At 31.7% G+C, this 24,508-nt stretch overlaps 4 protein-coding genes across 4 annotated transcripts; all 4 read right to left on the reverse strand.

Moving 5' to 3' along the window:
* LOC107915294 (uncharacterized) lies at positions 1–1,070 on the reverse strand. Its single transcript, XM_016844464.2, has one exon. It carries the CDS (start codon positions 1,043–1,045, stop codon positions 59–61), a length of 987 nt encoding a protein of 328 aa, XP_016699953.1. The 5' UTR covers positions 1,046–1,070; the 3' UTR covers positions 1–58.
* A 1,042-nt stretch (positions 1,071–2,112) lies between these two features.
* On the reverse strand, positions 2,113–3,096 carry LOC107914375 (uncharacterized). Its single transcript, XM_016843277.2, has one exon. It carries the CDS (start codon positions 3,094–3,096, stop codon positions 2,113–2,115), a length of 984 nt encoding a protein of 327 aa, XP_016698766.1.
* Positions 3,097–4,354: 1,258 nt separating this feature from the next.
* LOC107914734 (basic blue protein) lies at positions 4,355–5,131 on the reverse strand. Its single transcript, XM_016843744.2, has 2 exons — positions 4,841–5,131; positions 4,355–4,740 (listed from the first exon to the last, which is right to left on the reverse strand). Exons 1-2 carry the CDS (start codon positions 5,022–5,024, stop codon positions 4,541–4,543), a joined length of 384 nt encoding a protein of 127 aa, XP_016699233.1. The 5' UTR covers positions 5,025–5,131; the 3' UTR covers positions 4,355–4,540.
* A 7,022-nt stretch (positions 5,132–12,153) lies between these two features.
* On the reverse strand, positions 12,154–14,179 carry LOC107914819 (transcription factor MYB64). Its single transcript, XM_016843858.2, has 2 exons — positions 13,740–14,179; positions 12,154–13,200 (listed from the first exon to the last, which is right to left on the reverse strand). Exons 1-2 carry the CDS (start codon positions 13,894–13,896, stop codon positions 12,338–12,340), a joined length of 1,020 nt encoding a protein of 339 aa, XP_016699347.1. The 5' UTR covers positions 13,897–14,179; the 3' UTR covers positions 12,154–12,337.
* Positions 14,180–24,508: the final 10,329 nt, after the last annotated feature.

A 24,508-nucleotide genomic window follows, 5' to 3' on the forward strand; every position in this document is an offset into this window, starting at 1 on the left:
TAAACATTTATCAATCACAGACAAGACAACTATAACAATATGTTACATTGAAAGTTAATCAAACACAAAAAAGCTGAACATCCTTAGCCTTCAAAGAAGCATAGTCTCCCAGCATGTAAACTTCCAGGTGATCCGACAAGGCAGATTTGTCGATGTTTTCGTGGTGGTACGATTTGCAGACAAAGTAAACCACTGTCTGGATGACTAATTGGAAGAGAATCCCTGTGGAAAGTAACAAGAAACAAATGATTGCATACACAACCCTGTTAGCCATGCCCATGTCGGTTCCTTCCACAACCAGCCTCTTGAATGCCATATGGTTTAACCCCATCGCCGGTTGCAGGATAAAAAACAAGGCTATCGCCAACCCTAGCTTTCCTTTGATGAGGTTTTCCCTCCTCAAGATGGCTGCAAACCCATATGCCTCTTCTAAAACAGATACAGTGGTAGCCAAGTGCCAGATTGTGGCCAAATAGAAGAGCCCCGCGGTGAACAAAACCACTAAAACGGCTAACACTGCATCAGCCATGACGTCCATTTGTCCCACTGAAATTGCTGCCCAAATAATCAAGACAGGAGCAGCTACAACGAGATAGATAAAAATGGCAACGAAAATACTCAAGAAAGTAACAATCAGCCTCTTCCAAACCTTGGGAACAACTCTTATGATTGTCTTGAACGTGATTTCCCGAGCTGTATATATGCAGGCGATGGTGTAAACAACTGCAGCAGTTGAAAGAAGCGAAAGGATGTAAAACATAGTAAAGTAGGCAAAGTTGAAAAGCAAAAAGTAAAGGGCTTCATGGGAGATAAGGTTAGATGAATTCTCGTATTCGGCAGTGTCTGATGGAATACGATCAAGTCGTAATTTGCTTGAGAATAGACTTGAAACTTCCACATGAACAAGGTAAATGAAGGATAGAGGAAGGATTAAAGCTAAAGTGATGTTAGTGAAGAGCTTTCTCCATGACGATATGATTTTGTAGGATTCCTTGAATATGCCAAACAACCCTAAAAATTGCATCTCTTCTTGCCCTCTATCCATGCTCTTCTGTTTTCCTACAGTTACTTTTTTCAATGGGACAGAGGGAGATATTTAAGAAGGGGGGAGATGAGATGAGAAGATTATAGGAAGTTCTTTTCCATAATAAACTATTAACAGTCTCCACATTTTGACTTTTGGACATACTGTTATTTAAAGGGCGAATTGAGTTGTTGTTTTGCACATTTTGACTTTTGCATTTGTGTAATGATTGAACTCACGACTAAAAATGTTTAATTATATCCTTTCATTGCAACTCAATTACATATATTTATAAAAATATTTTAATATTATATTTAATTATTATTTATATATTTAATTGAATTGGTATAGCACATTATTAAAACACCATTTTTTTTATAAAGTAAGAAATATTATTATTATTTTTATATAAATTAAAAAGAGCATAAATGATAGGATGTGAACTTAATGCAACATTATTTTTAACATATCTCAACCTTATTGTATCGACTAAACCTCATTTTTTTTATATCAATATTTTATAAGTAATTTTGCTATATAAATTTTCCACTTAATAATATGGCAACTTCAATAATAGATTATTTGTTTTTAATAGAATGTGCTGAAATGTAAGAAGACTTTTGAGTATTATATAAAAGGAATAAGAAATTAAGAAAGTTTTATTCATAAACAACAATAAGAAAGAAATATGTTATTCATATATTGTTGGGTTATTTTAATCAAACAAATAAAAAAATTGTAACTTGATTTAGAGGTTCCATACCTTTTTATAGAATAATAGACTAGTTTAACATATACAATGAACAATATTCTGTCAATTGCAAATTATTGATTTATCGTATACAACGATTATTGTTCTTTTTCAAGGCCTGTTACATAATTAATTGTTTGTTATTGTTATCGCAAAAGAATGTTGTCATTGTTGAGTCATCCCCCTCATCAGGCCAAAAATCCAAGAAAATAGTTTCTCTTCATCACTCAACCAGTGAAAACTTATTGTAAGAAAAAAAATAGATTATTAGAGGTAAAAGAAACATTTATCAATCACAGACAAGACAACTATAACATTATGTTACATTGAAAGTCAATCAAACACGAAAAAGCTGAACATCCTTAGCCTTCAAAGGAGCATAGTCTCCCAGCATGTAAACTTCCAGGTGATCCGACAAGGCAGATTTGTCGATGTTTTCGTGGTGGTACGATTTGCAGACAAAGTAAACCACTGTCTGGATGACTAATTGGAAGAGAATCCCCGTGGAAAGCAACAAGAAACAAATGATTGCATACACAACCCTGTTAGCCATGCCCATGTCGGTTCCTTCCACAACCAGCCTCTTGAATGCCATATGGTTTAACCCCATCGCCAGTTGCAGGATAAAAAACACGGCTATCGCCAACCCTAGCTTTCCTTTGATGAGGTTTTTGCTCTTCACCATGGCTGCAAATCCATATGCCTCTTCTAAAACAGAGACAGTGGTAGCCAAGTGCCAGATTGTGGCCAAATAGAAGAGCCCCGCGGTGAACAAAACCACTAAAACGGCTAACACTGCAACACCCATAACGTGCATTTGTCCCACTGAAACTGCCCAAATAATCAAGACAAGGACAGCTACAACGAGATAGAGAAAAATGAGAACAAAAATACTCAAGAAAGTAACAAGCAGCCTCTTCCAGACCTTGGGAACAACGCTTATGATTGTCTTGAACGTGAGTTCCCGAGCTGTATATATGCAGGCGATGGTGTAAACAACTGCAGCAGTTGAAAGAAGCGAAAAGATGAAAAACAGAGTGAAGTAGACAAAGTTGAAAAGCAAAAAGTAAAGGGCTTCATGGGAGATAAGGTTAGATGAATTCTCGTATTCGGCAGTGTCTGATGGAATACGATCAAGTTGTAATTTGCTTGAGAATAGACTTGAAACTTGCACGTGAACAAGGTAAATGAAGGATAGAGGAAGGATTAAAGCTAAAGTGATGTTAGTGAAGAGCTTTCTCCATGATGATATGATTTTGTAGGATTCCTTGAATATGCCAAACAACCCTAGAAATTGCATCTCTTCTTGCCCTCTATCCATGCTCTTCTGTTTTTCTACAGTTACTTCTTTCAATGGATTTTTGAGTTGGACAGAGGGAGATATTTAAGAAGGGGGGAGATGAGATGGGAAGATTATAGGAAGCTGGGTTCCGATTCCTTTCCATGATAAACTATTAACAGTCTCCACATTTTGACTTTTCCACATACAATTATTTAAAGGGAGAATTGAGTTATTGCCACGTGGAATTGACTAATGATTCAACTGGTTTATCAAAATACCATTTCGTGAGAAAGATTATATTATATAAATTCTAAAAGAATATTTAAATTTAAAGTAAGATTATTTTTGACATTTCAACTTTATCGCCTCATTTTTTAGTTTTTATATTAATATTTTTGTTATATAAATTTCCCGCTTGATATGGAAACTTCCTTGTGAATAATTTTTTAATTAATATAATAATGATTAAACAGAGTAGAAAGTTTCCCATTGGAAAATCCACAAAAGATTCTTTTCTGATACCTTTAGTTGTATTTTTATATAATTAAGGCAAGGGTAATCTGGGAACTGGAATTTCGATGCTTTTATTTCCTCCCGAAAACACGCTTTGCTCTCTCTCGGACAAGTTTTCTCATTTCTTCAACTTACCAAATTGCCCTATATTTCAGAAAATTAACAAGAAAAAAGAAGCGAAAATTCAAAGTTGGTCACCCAACTTTCACAGCTTTTTCATTTACAGCATTAAGAGTAAAATTTTTGCAAAAAGGGGACTACTATTACTAACCATTTTCATTTACCGACCTACCTTCCATCATCAAAAATGTTTCCAAAAACCACTATTCCAACTCTTTATTCATCTGATTCATCCAAAATTTAGAGTCTTTTCAACCCAAATACACTCACTAGTCACCACCAATCTTCAAAAACTTTCATTCATATCATAGGTGTAACATAATTTAGTAAATTGAGTCCTAACTACAATATCGGAGTCTCGTACCTCCTCCCTTTATATATATGACTGTTCTTAATTGATGATTTATGAGCATTTCAAAAGTTGGCATCATGAAAATTTTGTAGGGATTCAGTGTGTATTCCATTTAGCATTGTTCCAAAATAGATATGAAGTTGTTTGGTAATTAGTAACAATTTTATGCTAGGGACTCAAATAAAATAACACCCTTTAGTGTGATCATATTTCAAATCTATAAATTAGAGAAAAACAAGAAACTGATTAGTTCTTGTAAAAATCAATTTGTGAAATCAAAATGGAGAGAGAGTAGTTTTTGTTGAACTATGATTGAAGTATCATAATCTATATTTACTTTTATTCCAATATAAGTAGAACACGGATGTTAAACATAAATATTTAAAATAAAAATAAAAAAGTTGGAATAACATTCTCCTTAGTTAAAACTTAAAACCAAAGACGACAATGTAGTAGCACATTCAACCTATTATTTAGAAGAGAAGGCAATAATCTGTGTCACACTGCATTTATTGCAATCTTCATTCCAGACTCACAGTGACCAGCAGTGCTGCACATAAAGAAGTTGAGTCCCTTGGCCAGTTTTATCTTATCTTTCCCTGAGTTGTACACTTTTGCACCTGCAGGTGTGGTACAATTAGTGTACCCTCGTCTGTTCACTGCTACTACATTGTGGATAGTCGCATCGTAGTTGAACACTGCAACATCACAGTACAAAGTTTTTTTTTTTTTTTTTGAATTACTTCAGACACAGACTAGGAAATATTTTCATCATTTTGTTTAGTTATTTGGAGTTACCTAGCACGTCGCCGGCCCTGAACCGCTTCCCTTTTGGCCAAGTAGCCGTGTTAAAAGTCCAACCATTAGAGCCACCGACAGTGTAAGTAGCTGCATCAATGGTTTCCAGGCAAACCATTAAGCACAATAGCAATGCAATTGCGGACATGGTCGCTTGACTTGCACTGCCCCTTCCCTGCGCCATCTCTGAGAAAAGCTAAAGGTTTTAGAAGTGGAAAAGGCTGTTGGAGTGAGCGAGGTGGGGGGAAGCACAAGTTTTTATGCCTATATAAGCAGTTTCAAAACTGGGACTAGACAATCACAAAAGTGGGGGGGCTTTTGAGATTGTCATTGATTAAAGTTGAAGCCAACAACCGCATTAACGACTATTAACTTTCGGTGTTGACAATAAAGATTTGAAAATAATTAGAGGTGAATGATGACATTAATTGGGATGGGAGTATTCAAAAGAGAAGATTGTTTAGTGGTATGTGAAGGGGGTGTGGTGGACTATGGCACTCACATGGAAGAGTTGTAGCAGCAGTCACAAGCTGTGAACTGAGGTTGAAGTTATTGGGCGGAAGCTGATAGTTTCAGGGGAATAATGGGATGTCAATTCAAAAGGCAAAAAGGACAAGATTTTCAGGGACTATAAAGATGGCTAGCTTGACTAGTTGCTTAAATTGTGTTTTAAGAACAACAAGCAATGAAGGAGCTGATGTCTAAGCTTCCATCATGTAACAATCTCTTTAACCTTTTCTGTGGCGTCCGGTCCCGAGAAGGTTAAAACCGAATCTTGGTCGGACATCTAACTTATGCCCCAATCCATTTATCATACCATTACTTAAATTTCATTTTAATGTTTAAATTGATCCATATCGTTTTTGGTTAAAATTACTAAGTAGGTTTGACTTTCATTATACAAGTACCCCACTCTTTTAAAAAATTTTAAAAAATTTAATCGACATTTTCAGCTGATCATAAATGAACAAGTGGTTTAAATGATGATTATTATTTTGCATATGTGGATTTTATATTAGAATATTATTCTAATATCCTAAAATATTTAAAATTTTAATTTAATTTAATATTATTTTAATATATTGAGAATCCAAAGTTTTCTCTCTTGATTGTCTTCTTCGGTTCATGACTTGAATTATCTTCATAGGAATAAAAAGATTAAGATAAAAATTTAGAACTCAAACCTATTTGGTTGGAATCCTCTTGTTAGTATGATGGTAACCCATAGCTATATTTTTTTTGAAACCCATAAATCTCTTCATGTAGCTCCTTTCTCCGGTTTGTGTGTTTTGAAGGCTTAAAACCAAAAATTCATTTTGATTGGAACTCAAATCTTCCTCACTCATCCCAGTTTAAAATTCTATAAATCAATTGGTTAAAATCTTTCGGAAAACTTCAGATGAATTAAAGGGGTTGAATCCTAAATTCCCAACTGGACCACGGAAAAGCATCTAAGGCTTATTTGTTGAAAAATGGTTTCCCAATCCTGATCAAATTGATGAAGCATAAACACGGGTAAATCTCGAGCATACTCCAGTAAGCAACAAGTTCTTGAATTTTGATTCAAGATGAAGAAGCAATGCTCCATACACGGATCAAACAATAGTCAAAATGTTAGGTACTTTTTTTTTACCACATCTATCATAGTTTTTGTACAATAAAATAATGTTTTTATTAAAATTTGGGTAAATTATATTAGTAGTCACTCAATTATGAAAAGTTACAATTTTTTTTTTGTTATCTAACTATGAAAAGTTATAAAACGGTCACCCAAATATTCAATTTTGTCTTTTTTGATTACCAACTAGTAGAGGTGATCATGGGTTGGGCTTCAATAGAATTTTAGGCCCTTTTTTAACCTTGGGTCAGGCCTAAAAATGAGCCTAAAATTTTGTCTAAGCTCGGCTCGAATAAAAAGGCTAAAACTTGAGCTCAGTCTGCTCATGTTGATTTTTTATATAAAAATAAATTAAAAAAATACAATACATAAAATATACTAAAAACAATAAAATAATTGTTTCCCAACAAACTGAAAATAAATTTTAAAAATTATTTATACTTAAATAATACTAAGATAGGTACAATTTAACAAGTAAATACCTCTAAAATAGTAGCAAAATTAATAATAAAATAAGAGTTATATAATACCAAACAATAACAATAAAATAGTATCAATATAATAGCGATATGACACCAAAACAACAGAGTAAAAATAGTAAAAACAACAACATGTTTTTTTTTTTTTTTTGCAAATTTGGGTCAGGCCGAGCTAGGCTGAGGCCAAAAAAAGCTTACCCAAGGCTTGACTTGTTTAGAAAATGGGCTTTATTTTTTAACCCAACCACATTTTTCGGGCTTATATTTTTTTCCAAACCTTTTCACTTTTTGGACGGGCTAGGTGGCCCGACTCATGATCAGGTTTACCAACTAGCTAATGTAAAAAATGGAAACATGTGACAAAAAAAATTAATTATTGAATGATCAATTTGTAACTTTTCATAGTTGATTAACAAAAAAATATAATTGATATAACTTTTCATGTTTCTAATATTTTTTTTTTCGGCTCACCGCTCACCTTGCTTTTTCATCCATCACTCCTCTTCCAATCAGTCATCGCAAATTTTTTTCCAAGGTTTTTTGAAAGTAGGGGAAACATTTTAGTGATGTCTTCGCATCCTGTTTTTTTTTTTTTTTTACTTGTCAATTCCTCACAAAATTGAATGGTAAAGATTATTAAAACTTTTACAAACTTACTACTCACCTTCCGTTTTTCATTTTTAAAAATTTTTTTCTTGTCAATACCTCAAAAAATTGAATTAAATGATTGGTATAAAAGTTAGATTGGATTTAAAGAACATAATTTCATTTTCCTTTAATTTTTAGATTTTCTCAAAAAATGATAAATTTTACTCAACTACAATTCAAACTCAATTCTCACTATCCTAATAATTTTATTGACTGCTGTAACTTAATTTAACTATTTGTTTCAACTAATATTTGCAATTTATTTCAAAAGATTGTTCAAAAGCGAATAAACTTGTATGGCGTGATAGGCCAAAAAGGAGTTAACTTTGTTTAGGTTTCAAAATCTGGAAAAAAAAATTGGGATTCAATAAGCTTACATGGTGTGATCAGCAAAAATATCAGTTTATTGTAGTATATTTCAATAGCTTGTTAAGATAGTTCCAAAACCTGAAAAAAAAAGTGCAAGATGAATGATTGTAATAGAAAGGAATGATAAGTGAAAAAGGTGAGTAGTAAGGACCAGTTTTTCATTGCTTTTGAAAAGTGCTGTGGAAACGTACTTTTTAGAAATGCTTTTGAAAAGATTGGTTTAAAATTTGAATGTTTAGCATTGCTATCAAAAAGTGCTTTTGAGAAATAAAATGTTCATTTTAGACATGTTATTATCAAGTAACAAATATGCATTTAAATAATATTTAAATTAGTTAATATTATTATATTTTAGTAAGAATATAAAAAAATATTATAACTTGTTATTAATATTTTAATATATGAAATATAAATTTTAAATATTTTTAAGCAATAAATATTAATTATTTATAAAATTTAATTAGAATATATAAACTATATTTTAAATATTTAAATATAAACATTAAATATTTGTAATTAGTATTTTAAAATTTTTTATTTTTAATTAATGATTTTAACACAATTGTAATTAAGCACCAAGAAAAAAAAATCATGTTATTGGAGGGGTGAAAAAGTAATTAAGCACCAAAAGTGCTTTTGGGAGAGAAAAAGCTAAAATTTTTAGCTTCTCCTTTTCAGAAGTGTTTTTCAAAAGCACTTCTGAAAAGCTAAAAATTTCAGCCAAAAGTAGCTTGTTCTTCACAACTTTTCTTTTAAAAGTACTTTTTGAGTCAGAAGTGCTTTTTTTAAGTAATGAAGAACTGGCCCTAAATCGGTAAGAGTTTTAACGTTGTGTAACTATTTTCTTATCTCATGGGCTGCACAAAACAGTCCGTAATTAAGCGTGTATATTTCAGATTTTTCATGGTTTTTTGGGTGATTCGGCCCATCAGGATTGACTCATCACTTTAAAAAAATTTAAGGTTTATCTACTTGAATCCTAATTGAATTAAAACACTTTAATAAATTATATTTTACCAGGATAATTATGGTAGATGGGAACTAATTTCAACCATTGATTTAATTTAATCTGTACAATTGGATATGAGGAAACTCAACTATAAATATATGCCTCCCCTTCATTTATAATAACTTCATTCTCTCTGAGTTAAAGAATAAATTGAGAATATATATTCAAATATCTTGTGTGCTTTATTTTCTTGTTGTTTTTAGTTTTTTCGTTACTCTTTTGTTTTGAGGTACTTTCATTATATTTTTCGATGCCCTAAAAAAATTTGTGGAAGAATTTTTACTTTTCGAATTTTAGGTTGACTTGGATAGATTTGAAGCGAAGAAATCATTAAGACCGCGAGATTTACTAGATTAAAATTCTAACCACATAACATAATTTTATAAGACAAAGATCATGACTATAGCGATAAAAGGCCTACCTAATAATTTTTTGAAAAAGATGAAGATGGATTTTTATTCTTTTTATACAATATTTATAATCTCACCTCAACTTTTTTTTATTAAAAAGATAAACATGCATGCTTGATTCCACGCCATTTAATTTTTTCTTTCTTTAATGAAGGAGATAAAAATAGGATTTCATTATCCTCATTTATTTTCTTTTTAATTAAACCTAATTTTTTTAATAATTAGTAAAATCAAAATAAAGTAAAAGCATTTTATTTAAAATAAAATATATATTTTTTATTTCCATCATAGAAATTAGGTGGGTTTTTTTTTAATTAGTTAAAATTCATAGTTTAATCTGAAATAGATTATATATCCAATTTTAGTATTAAAAATTCTAAAGATAAATTAAATTTAGATAATAAGCATTCAAGGATTAATATTTGTAATAATTGAAAACTTCAAATATTATTTGAATTCATAGGTATCCTTAAATATCCAATTTAAATGTAAATTTAGCATTTAAGAAGTAATTGAAAATTTTAGCTTTTGCTTGGTACTAGGGGCGAAATCAAAAAATTTTGTTAGGATGGTCGAAATTAAATTGTAATTTTTATGATACAAAAAATGCAATTTAATCATTTTAATAGCCTATATATTTATATTTTTAAAAGATTAAATCAAATATTTATATTTTTAGAAGGTTAAAATACAATTTTACTTACTTTTACTAATTTAAAATTTTAAAAAATTTAAGAGACATCTCATTTTAGGGAGGCCTTGCTAGCCCCCTAGGTTCACCCCTATTTGGTATGAAGGATGTGAATCATGTATACAAATATGAGTAGGTTTAGATAAAATTTTAGGGTTGAATCAAATTTAGATAAATATAAAACGGAGTAACTTCATGCTTAAACCCGATTTAATCAGGTACATGAACTCTTAACAACCACTTTGAAATATGCTATTGAATTAACACAAGTCATAAGCTTAACCCCATAATTTCCAAAAACCCTTCACCAAAACTGCCGCAGGATTTATGCATATCAAAGTTGGAATGCCCTTGTGATGCCTTTCCACCCAACATTACCAGAGATGTATCTATTCCTCGCAAACGCATAGGAAATAATGTGATGAATATAGTTTTATTTCTAAAGTAGATAATTACTTAAAAGTTGAAATAATATACTTTGTAAATTACATTTTATTATTAAATAATTTAAATTACAAATTTGGTGAATATATCTTAGCTTTTAGGTATTCAAATTTCCTACATTTTATATTAAATTACTTCCTTTTGTTAAGTATTTAACTCAACTTTTTTCGATTGATGTGAGATAAAGAATAAATGGAGGTTGATATGTTTATTTTTAAGCTCGAGAATTAAACCACACAATCTTAAATGATAGGGTTTTTTAAATTATGGGTTGGTATAATATATTCCTAATCAATAATAAAATGAAGCAGATTTATTTCATCTGAATGGATGATCTCAGAAAATAATTAAGATAAGACTATATTTCATTTGATTAACAAATACTTGGTAAACTTTTTTTATATTCAACAAATATCTCCAATCAATAAACTGAAAAATTAGATACTTGATAAATTAATATTCTACTCTAAATATCTTTAAATTCAATACACTCTAAGAATGCTATTTAGAAAGAAATATTTTCCCACTTATTTATTTTCATCAAATTCAAGTGAAGTGCTATTTAAAAAAGAAAGCAAGTTTGTGGTTCCTTAATCGGTAGTTTTATACATAAAGATCTCCACGTTTCTTCTTTTTGGTAAATAAAGAAAAGAAAAGAAAATGAACCCCAACAAGTCTATCACCATGTAGAATACATATTAAGCATCAAGATCCATTATTCTGTATGGGGATTTGTGTATTCATGGCCAAATTTGTAACCCACAAACATCATCTAATGTACCCATCCTACAACAAAACCCTTAAACATGTGTAAACATTCTCCCCAGTTGTCTCTGTGTGAACATTTTTCTGTGGCAGATACTACTAGTGAATAAAAGTTTGAACCTAGTGTCACATATCTAGTAGCTGGCTAGTTGATGTTGATGCATGTCTCCTTCAATCGGCCCAAGCTACATGCAAAATAATATATATGATGATAATGAAGCTACACTATATATAGTGGCTGGTGACATTCCCCTTTTTCATTTTCATTTCTTGATTTTCTTAGCTATTATCATAAGCCCTTTGCTTCAAACTCACAAGGGTACTGTTCATTAAATTAATCAACCTGTGTATGTATGTATTGAAAGGAACTTCCAACAAGAATGATTTTTGACCCTTGTCTTCTACTTGCACATCAGCAACTCATGATAGTTTCCTACGAAATCTTTAGCTCTTAACAACATTGAAAACCTTTTGATTTTCAATTTTAATGTAAGGATGCAACTGCAACCAGCTGTTTAGGTTTGAATTTAGAAATTTTATATATAAGCATATAGCTGGAGTTGCATATATTTATTGACATATTTCCACCACCACCTTTCCACTTTAAGGAAAACTTATAGTACTTCTGTCATCTTTTTTTCCTCAAATACTTGATACAGATCAATTGAGGAAAAAAAATGCTAATGATTACTGTTTTTTTAGCACTTTGATGCATTACATTGAATGCAACAACAGAAGATATATTGAATCAATGAAGGATCCCAAGGACAAAGAATTGCTAGCCTGGAGACCAATATTCATGTCCTATACCAATTAAAACTCATAACTTGACTGAATTGTCCGAAAACTTGCACACAGACCTTATTAAAAATATTGGATATTGAAGAAAAATGTTGTTTTTCTTTTCCTCTAACTGCTAAAAAGCTAACATATTGTCTTTTCTGCTTAACTTTGCATGTTAATTATCAACATGTATGATCATAATGATGCAATGGAAAAGCAAAGCTAGTGCTGTTATGCATACCAGGAAAAATAGTTAAATAAGATGGGATTTTTTTTTATGATCATGATGAAATACCAACACCAAGAAAATCTATGAAAGGAACATCCTTTGTTTTGTCTGATTCATCTTCTTGCTCCTGCTGGGAATTACTCACTCTAAGATTTGAAGACTTGGGTGCATTATCAGTAATGCTCAGAAACTCCTTTGTCATCACACCATTATTGCTTTCAAAAGTATCACCAAGTTTAAGGTAGCCAAAAGGACTTGGAACCACCCTCCTGTAGCTATGGATTCCAAATGCACTGGAATTTCTGAAGCTGCTACAATATGCCGAGGCATTTGAATGATATTTATAAAGAGATTGATCTAAAAGCTTTGAGGTATCCATGGAGTAATAACTAGAACCAGACCGCAGTAAATGATTTTTCCCGTCTCTTATTGATAACTGAGCTGAAGATGGGTTGTTTGAAGCCACCATTATTGATGAAGCAAAATTCCAAGATGGTGAAGAAGTAGTCGATGTGGATGAGACTGAGAAAATCTTATCTTTACCTTGGTTTTGAAACTGGTCGAAAAACCTACTGTCTCCAAACCCAAATCTGGAGCTAAAAGCCTCTTGACATCTTGCTAATTTCCTTGAAGTACTAAAACCAGTAGAGCTTAGCTTAGAGTCGCTAAATGCATCTTGAAAACTTCTCTTCCCACATAGCTTGGATTGTTCTCTTTGTTTTCTAGCCATTATAACGTGCCAGTGATTCTTCACTGCATTGTCGGTTCTACCAGGAAATAATCTAGCTATCAATGCCCATTTGTTTCCATGGATATGATGAGCAGCAAGGAGCCTTTCTTCTTCTTCTTCTGTAAATGGTCTTCTGTTGATTCTAGGGTCAAGTTGATTAAACCACCTCAATCTGCAGCTCTTCCCTGTGGAAACATATGCACAAAGATTAAGCCATATGGATATGGGGGTAAATATTTGCATAAGTGTATATTATATATACTTACACTCTAAAATTAAAGGGAAAGAGAGGAAGAGATCATCCTTTAGTTTATCATGAGTTCATGATTGTAGATCAGAAGCAAATTAATTATTAATCATGCATATCTTCTCCTGTGCTATTGAAACTTAAGAGACTATAATTAATTAAAAAAGGTTGGTTAAGTAGGTAGATGAGAAATATTTGACATATGTGAAGAAAAATGAAATCTAAAAATATACTAATCAACAACCTATATGATCACACCAACTCAATCATGGCGGAAGAAACATCTTTTTCTGATTTAATCTTAAGTTTTGAAGCAGCTTATTAAAATTTTGCATGCTTCTACATCATACTTTTAACAAATTCCCCTAAAGACTATATTTAAAAGAAAGTTAAACCAAGTTAGAGGATCAAGAAATAGCTTATAAATTAACCAAGACTCTAATATATTCCAACAGTAATGAATTATAAAATGATCACCTGATCTTCCTTGGAGCTTTTCTGCAATAGAGTTCCAGTTTTGTGCACCATACTGTTCAACAAGTTGCCTGAGCTTTTCATCTTCAGCTGGCCTCCAGTGTCCTCTAGGACAAGTCTTGTTGACATCATCACTAGAAGCAGCTCCTGAATCCTCCATGGATATAACTGATATAGATAGATATATGTTAATCACAAGCTAGCTATGGGAGAGCTGTAAAATTATTTGTCAACAAGCACAACAAAAAGGAAGCCCCCAAGAAGATATATATATATAAAGGAGGTAGCAAGGAGAAAGGGGGGAAAATAATGAAGAGAGAATAACAAGAAAGTGCGGTTGGTTTAGGGTTGTGGATGAGAAGTCACTTTTGTTGGTTTTACACGACACATTAAGCCCTATATGTATGCATCTGTAGAACCACTGACTGACTTACCCTTTCTTTCAACTGTTATGCTATTGGCCCATGAACCACTCTTTATATATCAATATTTTCCCAACTATGTCTATCACACACACACACATATATTGCTTTCTTAATTAATTGCTTCCCTCAATTTCTCTCTCACTTACAAGTTTAAGCCATGGTATTACGTTAAATCAAGCCTGGTGATTAGGGCAGCTAGTAGTTTTTATTAAAGGGACAGCTCTCCTGGTCCAAATTCATTAACAAGGGATCATGATTCATAATCATGATTTATCACCTTTAATATACTTTTATTTCGTTTTCGAAGGGTGTTTTGTCATGCATATAGTGCATGGATGCTGCACCTTCACATTATTAATCAATACTCACCCTTTTATTTTTAATTACCCTGTTAGCATGAAAAATTGTCAAGTATCTTATTTGTATAGCTGTGAATTACATCAATTTCAAACTTAGTTAACATTCGAAACCCCTAATTATCAAGAACGAAACTCAACTAAAACAAAATGCACTGCGGGTTGTTATGGACAAAAAGATACCTTAATGACCAATAAGTTCAATTGAAGAAAATGATCAACTAATAATACATAAATAAGGGTTAAAGATTGAAATTTTCTATGAAATTGCATCTGGAATCACATAGTTAAGTTGAAATCAGTGGGAAAAAAAGGTAGGTAAAATTGGAAGCTGTCATATACCAGAATCGGGAACAAGATAATAAATTATGATAAGCAGGCATTTTAAAGCATGCACATGCATGCACTATGCTAAATCAGATGAATATTCCTAATATAGGGATTTCATTTGTTTGTTTTTTGACATGATTATTTTTTATTTCCAGAAAGAGTTGCTCTCTTTGTTATACCGACTTAAAATCAGCCATTTTCAGTTGAAAGACATCAAGTTTTAAGTATTTTAACAATGTTAAGCTAGCTGTCCAAGTAATTATATCTTTTCAGTCTATATGAATGCTTCAAAGTAGACTACGGTCTAAGAAGCATGGAATACAGGTATGAGATGATACGGTTCAAGGTTTAACATAATTTGGTTTCTGACTTACGATACATGTATTTGACAAAAGTTATGCATTTTAATATTTAAAGGTAATAATGTTAACTTTTTAGTATTTAATTTAGATTTTAGAGTTGATTTGTTGAAAACTCTTAATTGGTTAATTAAATCACATCCATCATATTGTATTTGACAAATTAAATGCAAAATTAAACAAATTCACAATTAGCATTAAATTTATTTTATTAACAAAATCATGAAAACTCCAAACCTAATAATATTAGCAATTAACTTTTACCAAATCAATTCTAAAACTCAAATTAAACACTAAAAAGTTAACACCATTACCTTTGGTACCAATATATATATATTTCAAATATAAGTATCAAATTGGACAAAATATAACATAGGTATCACATTAGAAGAATGTGTCAAACTAGGGTACCAAATTCTATATTAAGGCAAAATTTAAACATTATGTGTGGATATGATCAATGTGAAGCCAAAAATCATTTTAGGAAGTTAAATTTGAATTATAATTTTTTGGGAGAGCTAAAATATAGTTTTACCGTTGTATTAACTTTGTGTGTATATATATATATATTAATTTTACAGAGACCAAAAAAATTTACAGAGACTTTAAGGCAATTTTATCATTTTGAGGGGCCACCGCCACCACCAATATTCCTCTAAGATATGCCACCAGGTATGATATAGTATGAAAATAAAAAATAATTTATAGAATAAAAATGTAAAAAATATATATATTTATGAAAATTTTATATTAAAACCAAGTGAGTCATTGTTTGAAATTGTTAACTTAAAAATTTAGAATTCATGTGTTCCAAGTTTAAATCCCATTATAATAATATTTTATTAAAAATATGAAAAAATAAAAATACCCTAATATTAATATAAGTTATTTTGCATATAAAAGGGTATTTCAACCATTTTCTAATTGAGTTGGTACAAGGGCAGCACTAGAGGAGCCCAAGTAGGGGCCATGGACTCCTAAAATAGAAAATTTGTGTTTTAACCCCTCTAAAATCCAAAAAATTATAAATTAATACATGATAAAATTATATTTTTGAGCTAACAAGGAAAATAATACATTTTGGCTCTCATAAAAAAATTAATTTAATTTTAACTTAAAATTGATATTAATTTTGGTGTAAAATTAAGAAATTTGGATTGCCATGTATTTTGTTAAATAAAATTTGGATTTATGCATTGGAATAAATTTGTTGATTGATGAAAAAGAAAATAATCCTTGTTCGTATGACCAGGTGTGTCTAACAAGACCTATTCTGGAACCAGCAGTTAGTTTGTTCAACATTCCTTAATATTTTGATGATAATAACAAATTTATATGACAAGACAAAAGAAGCTTACTTCCTGCTTTGTCTTCATATATTATATTACTTTTCCCCCATAGTAAAAATAGTATACGTAATTTCTTCAACAAAGTCCTCCCCGATGCCTGGCATTGCACGCTTGTCTTTCTTGTTATAGCAATAACATGTCAAACCAAGCATAAGTAATATTTAAATAGCAAACTACAGAGACTATTTCAATTTTATGTCGAGGTTCACAATACTGATGGATCCAAAATAATTGTGCGCTCATAATCTAAACCTTTAAGTTTGTTGTACAATGATGCCTATAAAGCAATGAATAGTTGGGAGAAAATGACATAAATAACAGTTGGGGCATAATAATAATAATAATAATAATAATAATAATAATAATAATAATAATAATAATAATAATAATAATAATAATAATAATGTTAGAGAAGATTATTGGTGATGAGGAAATGTAATCTTACACACAAGGGTTAAAGCAAATGCCGTGCAAGGAGGGCATCAAGAAAAGTATGGGTAAACCGTCTGCCTTTTTTCATACTTGCATGCAGATGGCAAGTCAAATACAAACGTTGAAACATTATCATGTTGAAAATATAAGTAGCTATTTTATAAAGAAAATTATTGGCTTTTCTTAACTGATTGAGATTTTATACCCATGAAATTAAAACATCTCAAATCGCTTCTAAATCCATTAACATCATCAGGTGTAGTAGATGTAGAACCCTGACGTTCTTAATGTAGAAGGTATGTAAATTGGTGTCTAATTCTAATTCGTTGATGGTGTTAGTTTATCTATACTCCGTATTCCATCACACTTGTATCATTTATAAACCAAAATAGAAAGGATTAATAATGTTCATTTCATTAGTTAATAGAAACCCAAACTCGATCCCCAATAACCAATTACATGATCATGTGCGACTTTGTACACCCCCCCAACATCTCCATATTATTCTATTTTAAATTTCAACATCATTCATCTATCCATCCAAACTGTTTAATGCTTAAAGCTCATTTGATATGTTGTTGAACCCTTTGTGATGACTATGAGGACGATGAATTAGTTTTTGGGTAGGTAGGGGAGGTTGTCGATCAGGTTTCATGTACAAATCAGTATAATAAACCCAGAGATCAAAGTTTTTGGAGTGTATTGCAATTTTAGAAATTTCCTACTGATATAGAACAACCTCAAAACCGCTCTCTTTAACTCTTATGCTTGACTTCAGATTTGTGTGTATATATATAGCACAAATGACCATTTCGTTGATGTTTCTTTCTGCCAGTATAGCAGCTTGAGGGACATGATTGAATGATGCCAACTGACCGGTGAATCTCAAAGCAACTTTAAGAAGGAATGACTTGTAATAGTAATGATTGCAAAATGATATATTAATAAAGTCTCTTTGTTAATGACATTTAAAGCAATCTAATTTTCAAATATAATACTTATATATTTATATTTAATGCACATCAATATATAAATTGTTATACGTCTATTAGAATACGACACATGGTAAGCTATTGGACAATTCACAAAGCGATAACCCTCCACGAGGAATGGTTCGTAGGTGACCTCCACGAGGAATGATTTGCGAGCAAGCCTTCAAGTGGGACGGTTCGTAGACGACTTTGCATGAACCCTTTCTAAGTCAACCTAGATACAGTCCGCTACACACCCCTCGCTAGGACCACCAAGGCATACCTGCCTCATACGACCTTAAGGATGGAAATGATAGAGCAAGACCACATAGTACACTCCATGGCAACAACGAACCTACAACAACACTGCCACCTAGCCAACCCGCACAACCATGTAGGACACAGTGTTGTCGACTATGTCTTACTATAGGACAAGGGGTGACCCCTCTATATAAGCCTGAGTGCATAAAAGGCCAATGATCGACTTCTCTCCCTAGTAACCCTTACATAGCAACCCTAGTGCATCCTTCTCCTTCCTCATAACACCGACTCTTTGACAACCACAGATGAATCGACACTCTTCTCCACCATCCTTTCCTCCCTATTGATAACTCATACCAACATAAATTTAAATATGATTAATTACATGATGGATATTGTTGGGGATCAACCCGATTAAGCAACGAACAAGTAAAAATAGCGGAAGAAATTGAGAAATTAAACACAAAAATTTAACGTGAAAAACCCCCTCCAAAGAGGATAAAAAACCACGGGTAAAGATAATTTTACTATAATGACAAAATAACGAAGAGTACAAAAGATGGAGATAAAAACTAAACTCCGAAACTCGAAAACAAAGAACCCTTAAAATGTAAACACAAAATTCTCCAAATGTGTTATGAGTTCTAATCTCTAATGGGTGTGAATTCTAAGGTTGTAAAAGAGCCTATTTATAGGCTAAATTCATAGGTCAAATAATAATAAAATAATCTAGACTAATCAGAGTTTGATTGAAACAAATAAATAGAGTTTAATTAGAAGATTATTTATCAAATTTGACTGAAATAGGAGTCATACTCAACAAATCTCCACATTGACTCATATTTCCACAATGTCATCTTCGTCAAAGCCCTCAACGAGCCTGTCTTTAACTATGCAGGGGAATTAACTGAGTTGAATCTGTGCTTAGAAACTAGAAGACTTCTAGCCTTCGACTTGTACACTGCCAAATCAAAACTAACCCAGGTCTGATTTTCACGAACATAGTGTCCTAACTTTTCAAAACCTGCACCTAAAAGAGAACCTCTCTTCAACGAAACGATCATACCTTTTTCCCTCCTATGACCAAGTTGCCTCTGCTCTAAACGAGTTGACTTCGACTCCGTAACAAACGAGGGACGTTCGATTTCACCGGTCACTATAGAACCTTCTAGAATATAAAGACTACCAGTTCTTTTACCTTTTAACAAAACGAGAGCTCCACGAGATACTTTAATGTCGCTCGACTCGATGTTGATTTTACATCCTTTCAAGTCTAAAATACTCAAGGAGATGAGATTCTTTCGTAAATCAGGTACATACTTGACATATGAGAGTGTCCTAATCGTCCCATCGTGCATTCTAATTTTAACAGTACCAATACCAATTACCTTACTGGATGAATCATTTCTCATGCACACAACTCCACATTCAATTGAACTGTATGTGGAGAACCATTCTCTATTGGGACACATGTAGAAAGAACATCCTAAATCTAGAATCCACTCAGACGTAAGCTCGGAGCTTTCGCTCGTTGACACTAACAAAAAATCATCACCGCTTTCGTCGGCCAAATTAGCATCAGCTACATCTTCCCCGTTACTCTCAACATCTCTTTTGTTTCGCAGTTTATACCAATTTGCTTTGACGTGACCTAACTTTTTTACAATAGCGACACCATTTGTCTCGCTTCTTTGATGCTACCAAAACATAAGCTTGTCTATCTGCCTTGCCATCCAAACCAAACTCATTGTCGAGTTTGTCTCTACTCAACAAATAACCCTTCACATCTTCGAACGAGAGTTTGTCTCTGCTATAAATCAGGGTCTCCCTAAAAGACTTGTATGAAGGGGGTAAAGAGCACAATAATAGCATAGTTTGATCTTTATCTCAATCTGAACGTCAACGTTTTTAAATCATTTAAAAGAGTAATGAATTGACTGATGTGATATCTAAGAAGCTTACATTCGTTCATGCGAAACATAAATAGACGTTGTTTCAACACTAAACAATTAGTCAGAGACTTAGTTGCATAAAGAGTTTCTAACCTTTTCCACAAGGCGGATGAGGTCTTCTCCATCAATACCTCCGGCAATACCATATTTGCGAGGCATAACTGGATTGCAGACAAAGTCTTTTCATCAAGTTCTTCCCATTCTGTTTGATTTAGATTCTCAGGCTTTTTCCTGGTAACAACTTTTTTCAAGTCAGTTTGAACTAAAATTGTCATCATCCGAACTTGCCATAGATTGAAATTTGTCTCACCATCGAACTTCTCAAATTCAAACCTTGTTGCTATCATCTCTAAACAGACTGATCTATGAAAATTGAACTAGCTCTGATACCACTTGTTGGGGATCGACCAGATTAAGCAATAAACAAATAAAAATAGCAGAAGAAGTTGAAAAATTGATCACACAAATTTAACGTGGAAAAACCACTCCAAAGAGAATAAAAAACCACGGGCAAAAATAATTTTACTATAATGACAAAAGAACAATGAGTACAAAAGATGGAGATAAAAACTAAACCCCGAAACCCGAAAACAAAGAACCCTTAAAACGTAAACACAAAATTCTTTAAATGTGTTATGAGTTCTAATCTCTAATGGGTGTGAATTCTAAGGTTGTAAAAGAGCCTATTTATAGGCTAAATTTATAGGTCAAATAATAATAAAATGATCTAGACTAATCAGAGTTTAATTGAAGCAAATAAACAGAGTTTAATTAGAAGATTATTTCTCAAATTTGACTGAAATAGGAGTCATACGCAGCAGATATATTTAATTATCTTCGAAAATGTCTGGTTTTTTGAAGTGCTACAAGAAATGTTGCTTGAATTATTGGAATAGTTTATTTAACACTAATAATAACAAGTAAAGAACAAAGCACACAAGTGCACTAAGAATTATGTATGTAGTTCGGTACATAAACCTACATTTGCAAAGTCTCACCTAAAAAATGATCCTCTCTATTAAGTCGATAGTAGGTTAAATTCAAAGGATAATCCTCGTACTTATCAATTTACGTGTATTTAGCCCATCTATCTTTATTCGCTCAAAGTTTGTCCCTCTATTTTTCGATTTGCTTATTTTTAGCCATTCTGTTAACTGATTTCATTAACTCTATTAAAAAAAGGTCAATCACAAATATAGCCCCTCAACCTTTACAATTTTTGTCAATTCAGTTGTTACTCTTTTTTTTCCTTTAATTATAATTTTTTTTTAAATTATTAAGATTTCCCAAATGTGTCAACAAGTTAAATATAGAAAATACCAAAACTTACTATTGATCATTATCACTAGAAATTTTAACCTGGGTGATAACAAGTACCATACATATCTATAAAAAATAATAAGAAAATTAACATTGATGAATATAAATGTTAATAAATGATGTCATGACCAACCCCTCTTATTGAATCTAAATGACTTTGATGTATCCTAGAGATATAATAGATTTGAGAACTGCAAACTAACTAAGCACTCGTCTCTTTGGTCTTCAAAAATTTTACATCCTAGAAATACAAAATAGGATCTTGTCTTTTGCTTGTCTTTGCTTTGATTGGACATGGCTTGCTTTTATCACATGGAAACTCAAACAAATTTCCATGATTTTATGAAAAATAGATTGGTCATTGTTTGAATCAATGTTATGCACTTACTCTTATAAATTGAAGGCATAATTCAAGCTTATTTTGGACTCATTAAAAGAGGGACTGGTCAGAACATTATTTATAAACATTTAGATTTATCAACACTAAACTTGTAATGATTTTTGCTAAATATATACCGTACTTGTTACTGAATGAGAATTGCAAGTTAAATCTTTAGTAGTGATTAATAATAAATTTTGGTTTTTTTCTTCTATCTTTGATTTGTTGATGTGTTTGGAAAATTTTATAAATTTTTAACTAGTCTATAAATTTTTTTTATTTGAATATAATTTTTTATAATTTTCTATAAACAGAAAAAAAAAGAGTGAGGGTTAAATTAATTGACAAAAATTGTAAAGGTTAAGGAGCTAAATTTGTGATTACCTAATTTGTAAATAGAGTTAACGGAGAAAGATAATGGAATGACCTAAAATGACCAATTAAAAAAGTAGAGGGACAAATTTTAAGCAATAAAAGTAGAGGAACTAAATTTACACAAATCGATAAGTATAAGGACTATCCTTAGAATTTAACCCCATAATACATCTACCAATTTAAGCCTAATCAATTTTAGGACTATCACAACCTCAACGTCATACACTTCTAAGTAGACACTAACAAAAAACTCTTGTTTTCAAGTACCTTCTTACTAAAAGAAACAAAATACTTATCTCACAAAACGCGCCAAGAAAGAAGACTCATTTTGAGTAATTTTAATGCTCTCAAATCATGTTATTCATTGAAGATTGTAGTTTATAGACTACAATCAACTAGTAAATCTCATTAAATTATCCCTCCTAATCTGCAAGACAGAAAAGATAGCAAGATAATCCTTTTAACCACTCTATATTTTCCATAAATAAACCATATCCTCTTCAAGTAAGCTTTTCGTTTTGTGCTAGAACTGACCCATACTTCATTGGTCCCCATAATCATATGTGTTACTCCTCTTACTAGTTGTTTACCATTGCCTTTATTATGTCTTCTAAAGCTCGAGATAGCTTCGCCCCTTTCTTTGTGGCAAGGATCCTAAGCCATAAAATTGTTTAAGTTGACCTCTCGCCTAACAGCTTCCTTTGTAGTATCTTTTAATAAAATACAATCTTCAAATTTGTGGCCTACATCACCATGAAATTGACATCTTTGGGTTGATTGACCTCGATATCTATTAGGCTTCATTTATGGTAATATCTCAAGAATACCCTAATCTTGAAACTGGCTTCAAATGTGTACTCATGATGAATTCAATGGAGTATAACTAGAAAATTTGTTAAATGATGCTTGTCACCTTCTCTCATCATATAACTCAAAATGGGATGCAATATTCTTCAATGAATTAGGGGAGCAAAAATGATATTGCCCCTTCCCCCAAGTTTACTCGCAAACTAGGGAGCATTTTATGTTGATCTCGATTGGAAGGTTGCCCAGGGGAAGGGTGGTTTAATCTCTGGCATGGAAGCCAAAATACCTAAAATCAAACTCTATGTTAGACAAGTTCATCTCTTTTGTTTTTGTGTATTTCTGAGCCTTGTCATACTAATTAGTGAGGTGTTTAAGCTTATTTTATGCAAGAAGATATTTCAAATGCTCAAGACTTACTCTTTTTATAAAGGCTCCCATAGCCCATTAATTTGTCAAATCCTTATTACCCATGGTCGCAATGTTAAAGCATTTAATATAATCACACAAGGGCTTATTGAGTTGTTGCCTGATAGCCAGAAAGCTAGTGGTGTTTTAAGATAGTTTTGTATGTGCGAAAGAGACTTAAAAATTGGAAACCCAATTGTTCAAATATGTGAATGGTTTTAGTGCGTAGGGATAAAAATGAACTTATGATAAATTAAAAAAGGCTTCAAGGCGTGTATCAATGCCATTTTCTTTAAGGTTCTATTTGTCACCACCTATATTTCGATGTGCAAAAAAGTTATTAGCAACCTCGAGAATACAATGAAGTCCAATAACTGTCTACATTTTGTACTGACGGAAACAGTTCACTAAGCATTAAACAAAGCAAAGCTAGATCAATTTCTATAAAGAATTTATATGTTTTGGTGTGTCAAACAAATAAAATTTGATTCCTATTTATAGAAATTCTCATGTTTCTTTATAAAGATATAATTATTCAAATAGATAGCCACATCTTTTAGCAATAACTATAATTATTCAATATATATCTACTTGAATAATTATGACCATTTATTATTAATTAAGTGATATATCTTTTGGTGACAAAAGAAAACCCATCATTATGAATAGATACAACTCTTAGTTAACAAATAAGTGACATAACTTTTAGACTACTAATAACTTTTCAATTAAAACTATTGGAAGATTATAAACTTTTTGAAAATGTTCCAACAAATGGAACCTTTTAGGAGAGAAAAGTACCATTTTTTTACATTTCTCCTCAAAGTAGTGGCAAAGGGCCTGCATTTAAAGGCATCAAAAGCTCCCAAAACTGTAACATCCTAGTTTAGACCCTAGTTGGAATAGTAGTTTCGGGACCACAAATCTAAGTTAGAATAATATTTTAATATTATTTTCTATGTTTACAGCATGATAGGTGTTATGTGTGAAAATTTCATGTGAAAATTTTATTGTTTATGTGCTTAATTTGATAAAAGGACTAAATCGTCTA

Source organism: Gossypium hirsutum, chromosome D05 (genome assembly GCF_007990345.1).
Source record: "Gossypium hirsutum isolate 1008001.06 chromosome D05, Gossypium_hirsutum_v2.1, whole genome shotgun sequence".
Lineage (NCBI taxonomy): Eukaryota > Viridiplantae > Streptophyta > Magnoliopsida > Malvales > Malvaceae > Gossypium > Gossypium hirsutum.

Coding starts and splice junctions, on each gene's coding strand:
- LOC107914734 (XM_016843744.2), bottom strand. CDS start 5,024: ATGGCGCAGGGAAGGGGCAGTGCAAGTCAAGCGACCATGTCCGCAATT. Junction 4,741..4,840: donor CAGGGCCGGCGACGTGCTAG/GTAACTCCAAAT, acceptor GTGATGTTGCAG/TGTTCAACTACGATGCGACT.
- LOC107915294 (XM_016844464.2), bottom strand. CDS start 1,045: ATGGATAGAGGGCAAGAAGAGATGCAATTTTTAGGGTTGTTTGGCATA.
- LOC107914375 (XM_016843277.2), bottom strand. CDS start 3,096: ATGGATAGAGGGCAAGAAGAGATGCAATTTCTAGGGTTGTTTGGCATA.
- LOC107914819 (XM_016843858.2), bottom strand. CDS start 13,896: ATGGAGGATTCAGGAGCTGCTTCTAGTGATGATGTCAACAAGACTTGT. Junction 13,201..13,739: donor AAAGCTCCAAGGAAGATCAG/GTGATCATTTTA, acceptor ATGTTTCCACAG/GGAAGAGCTGCAGATTGAGG.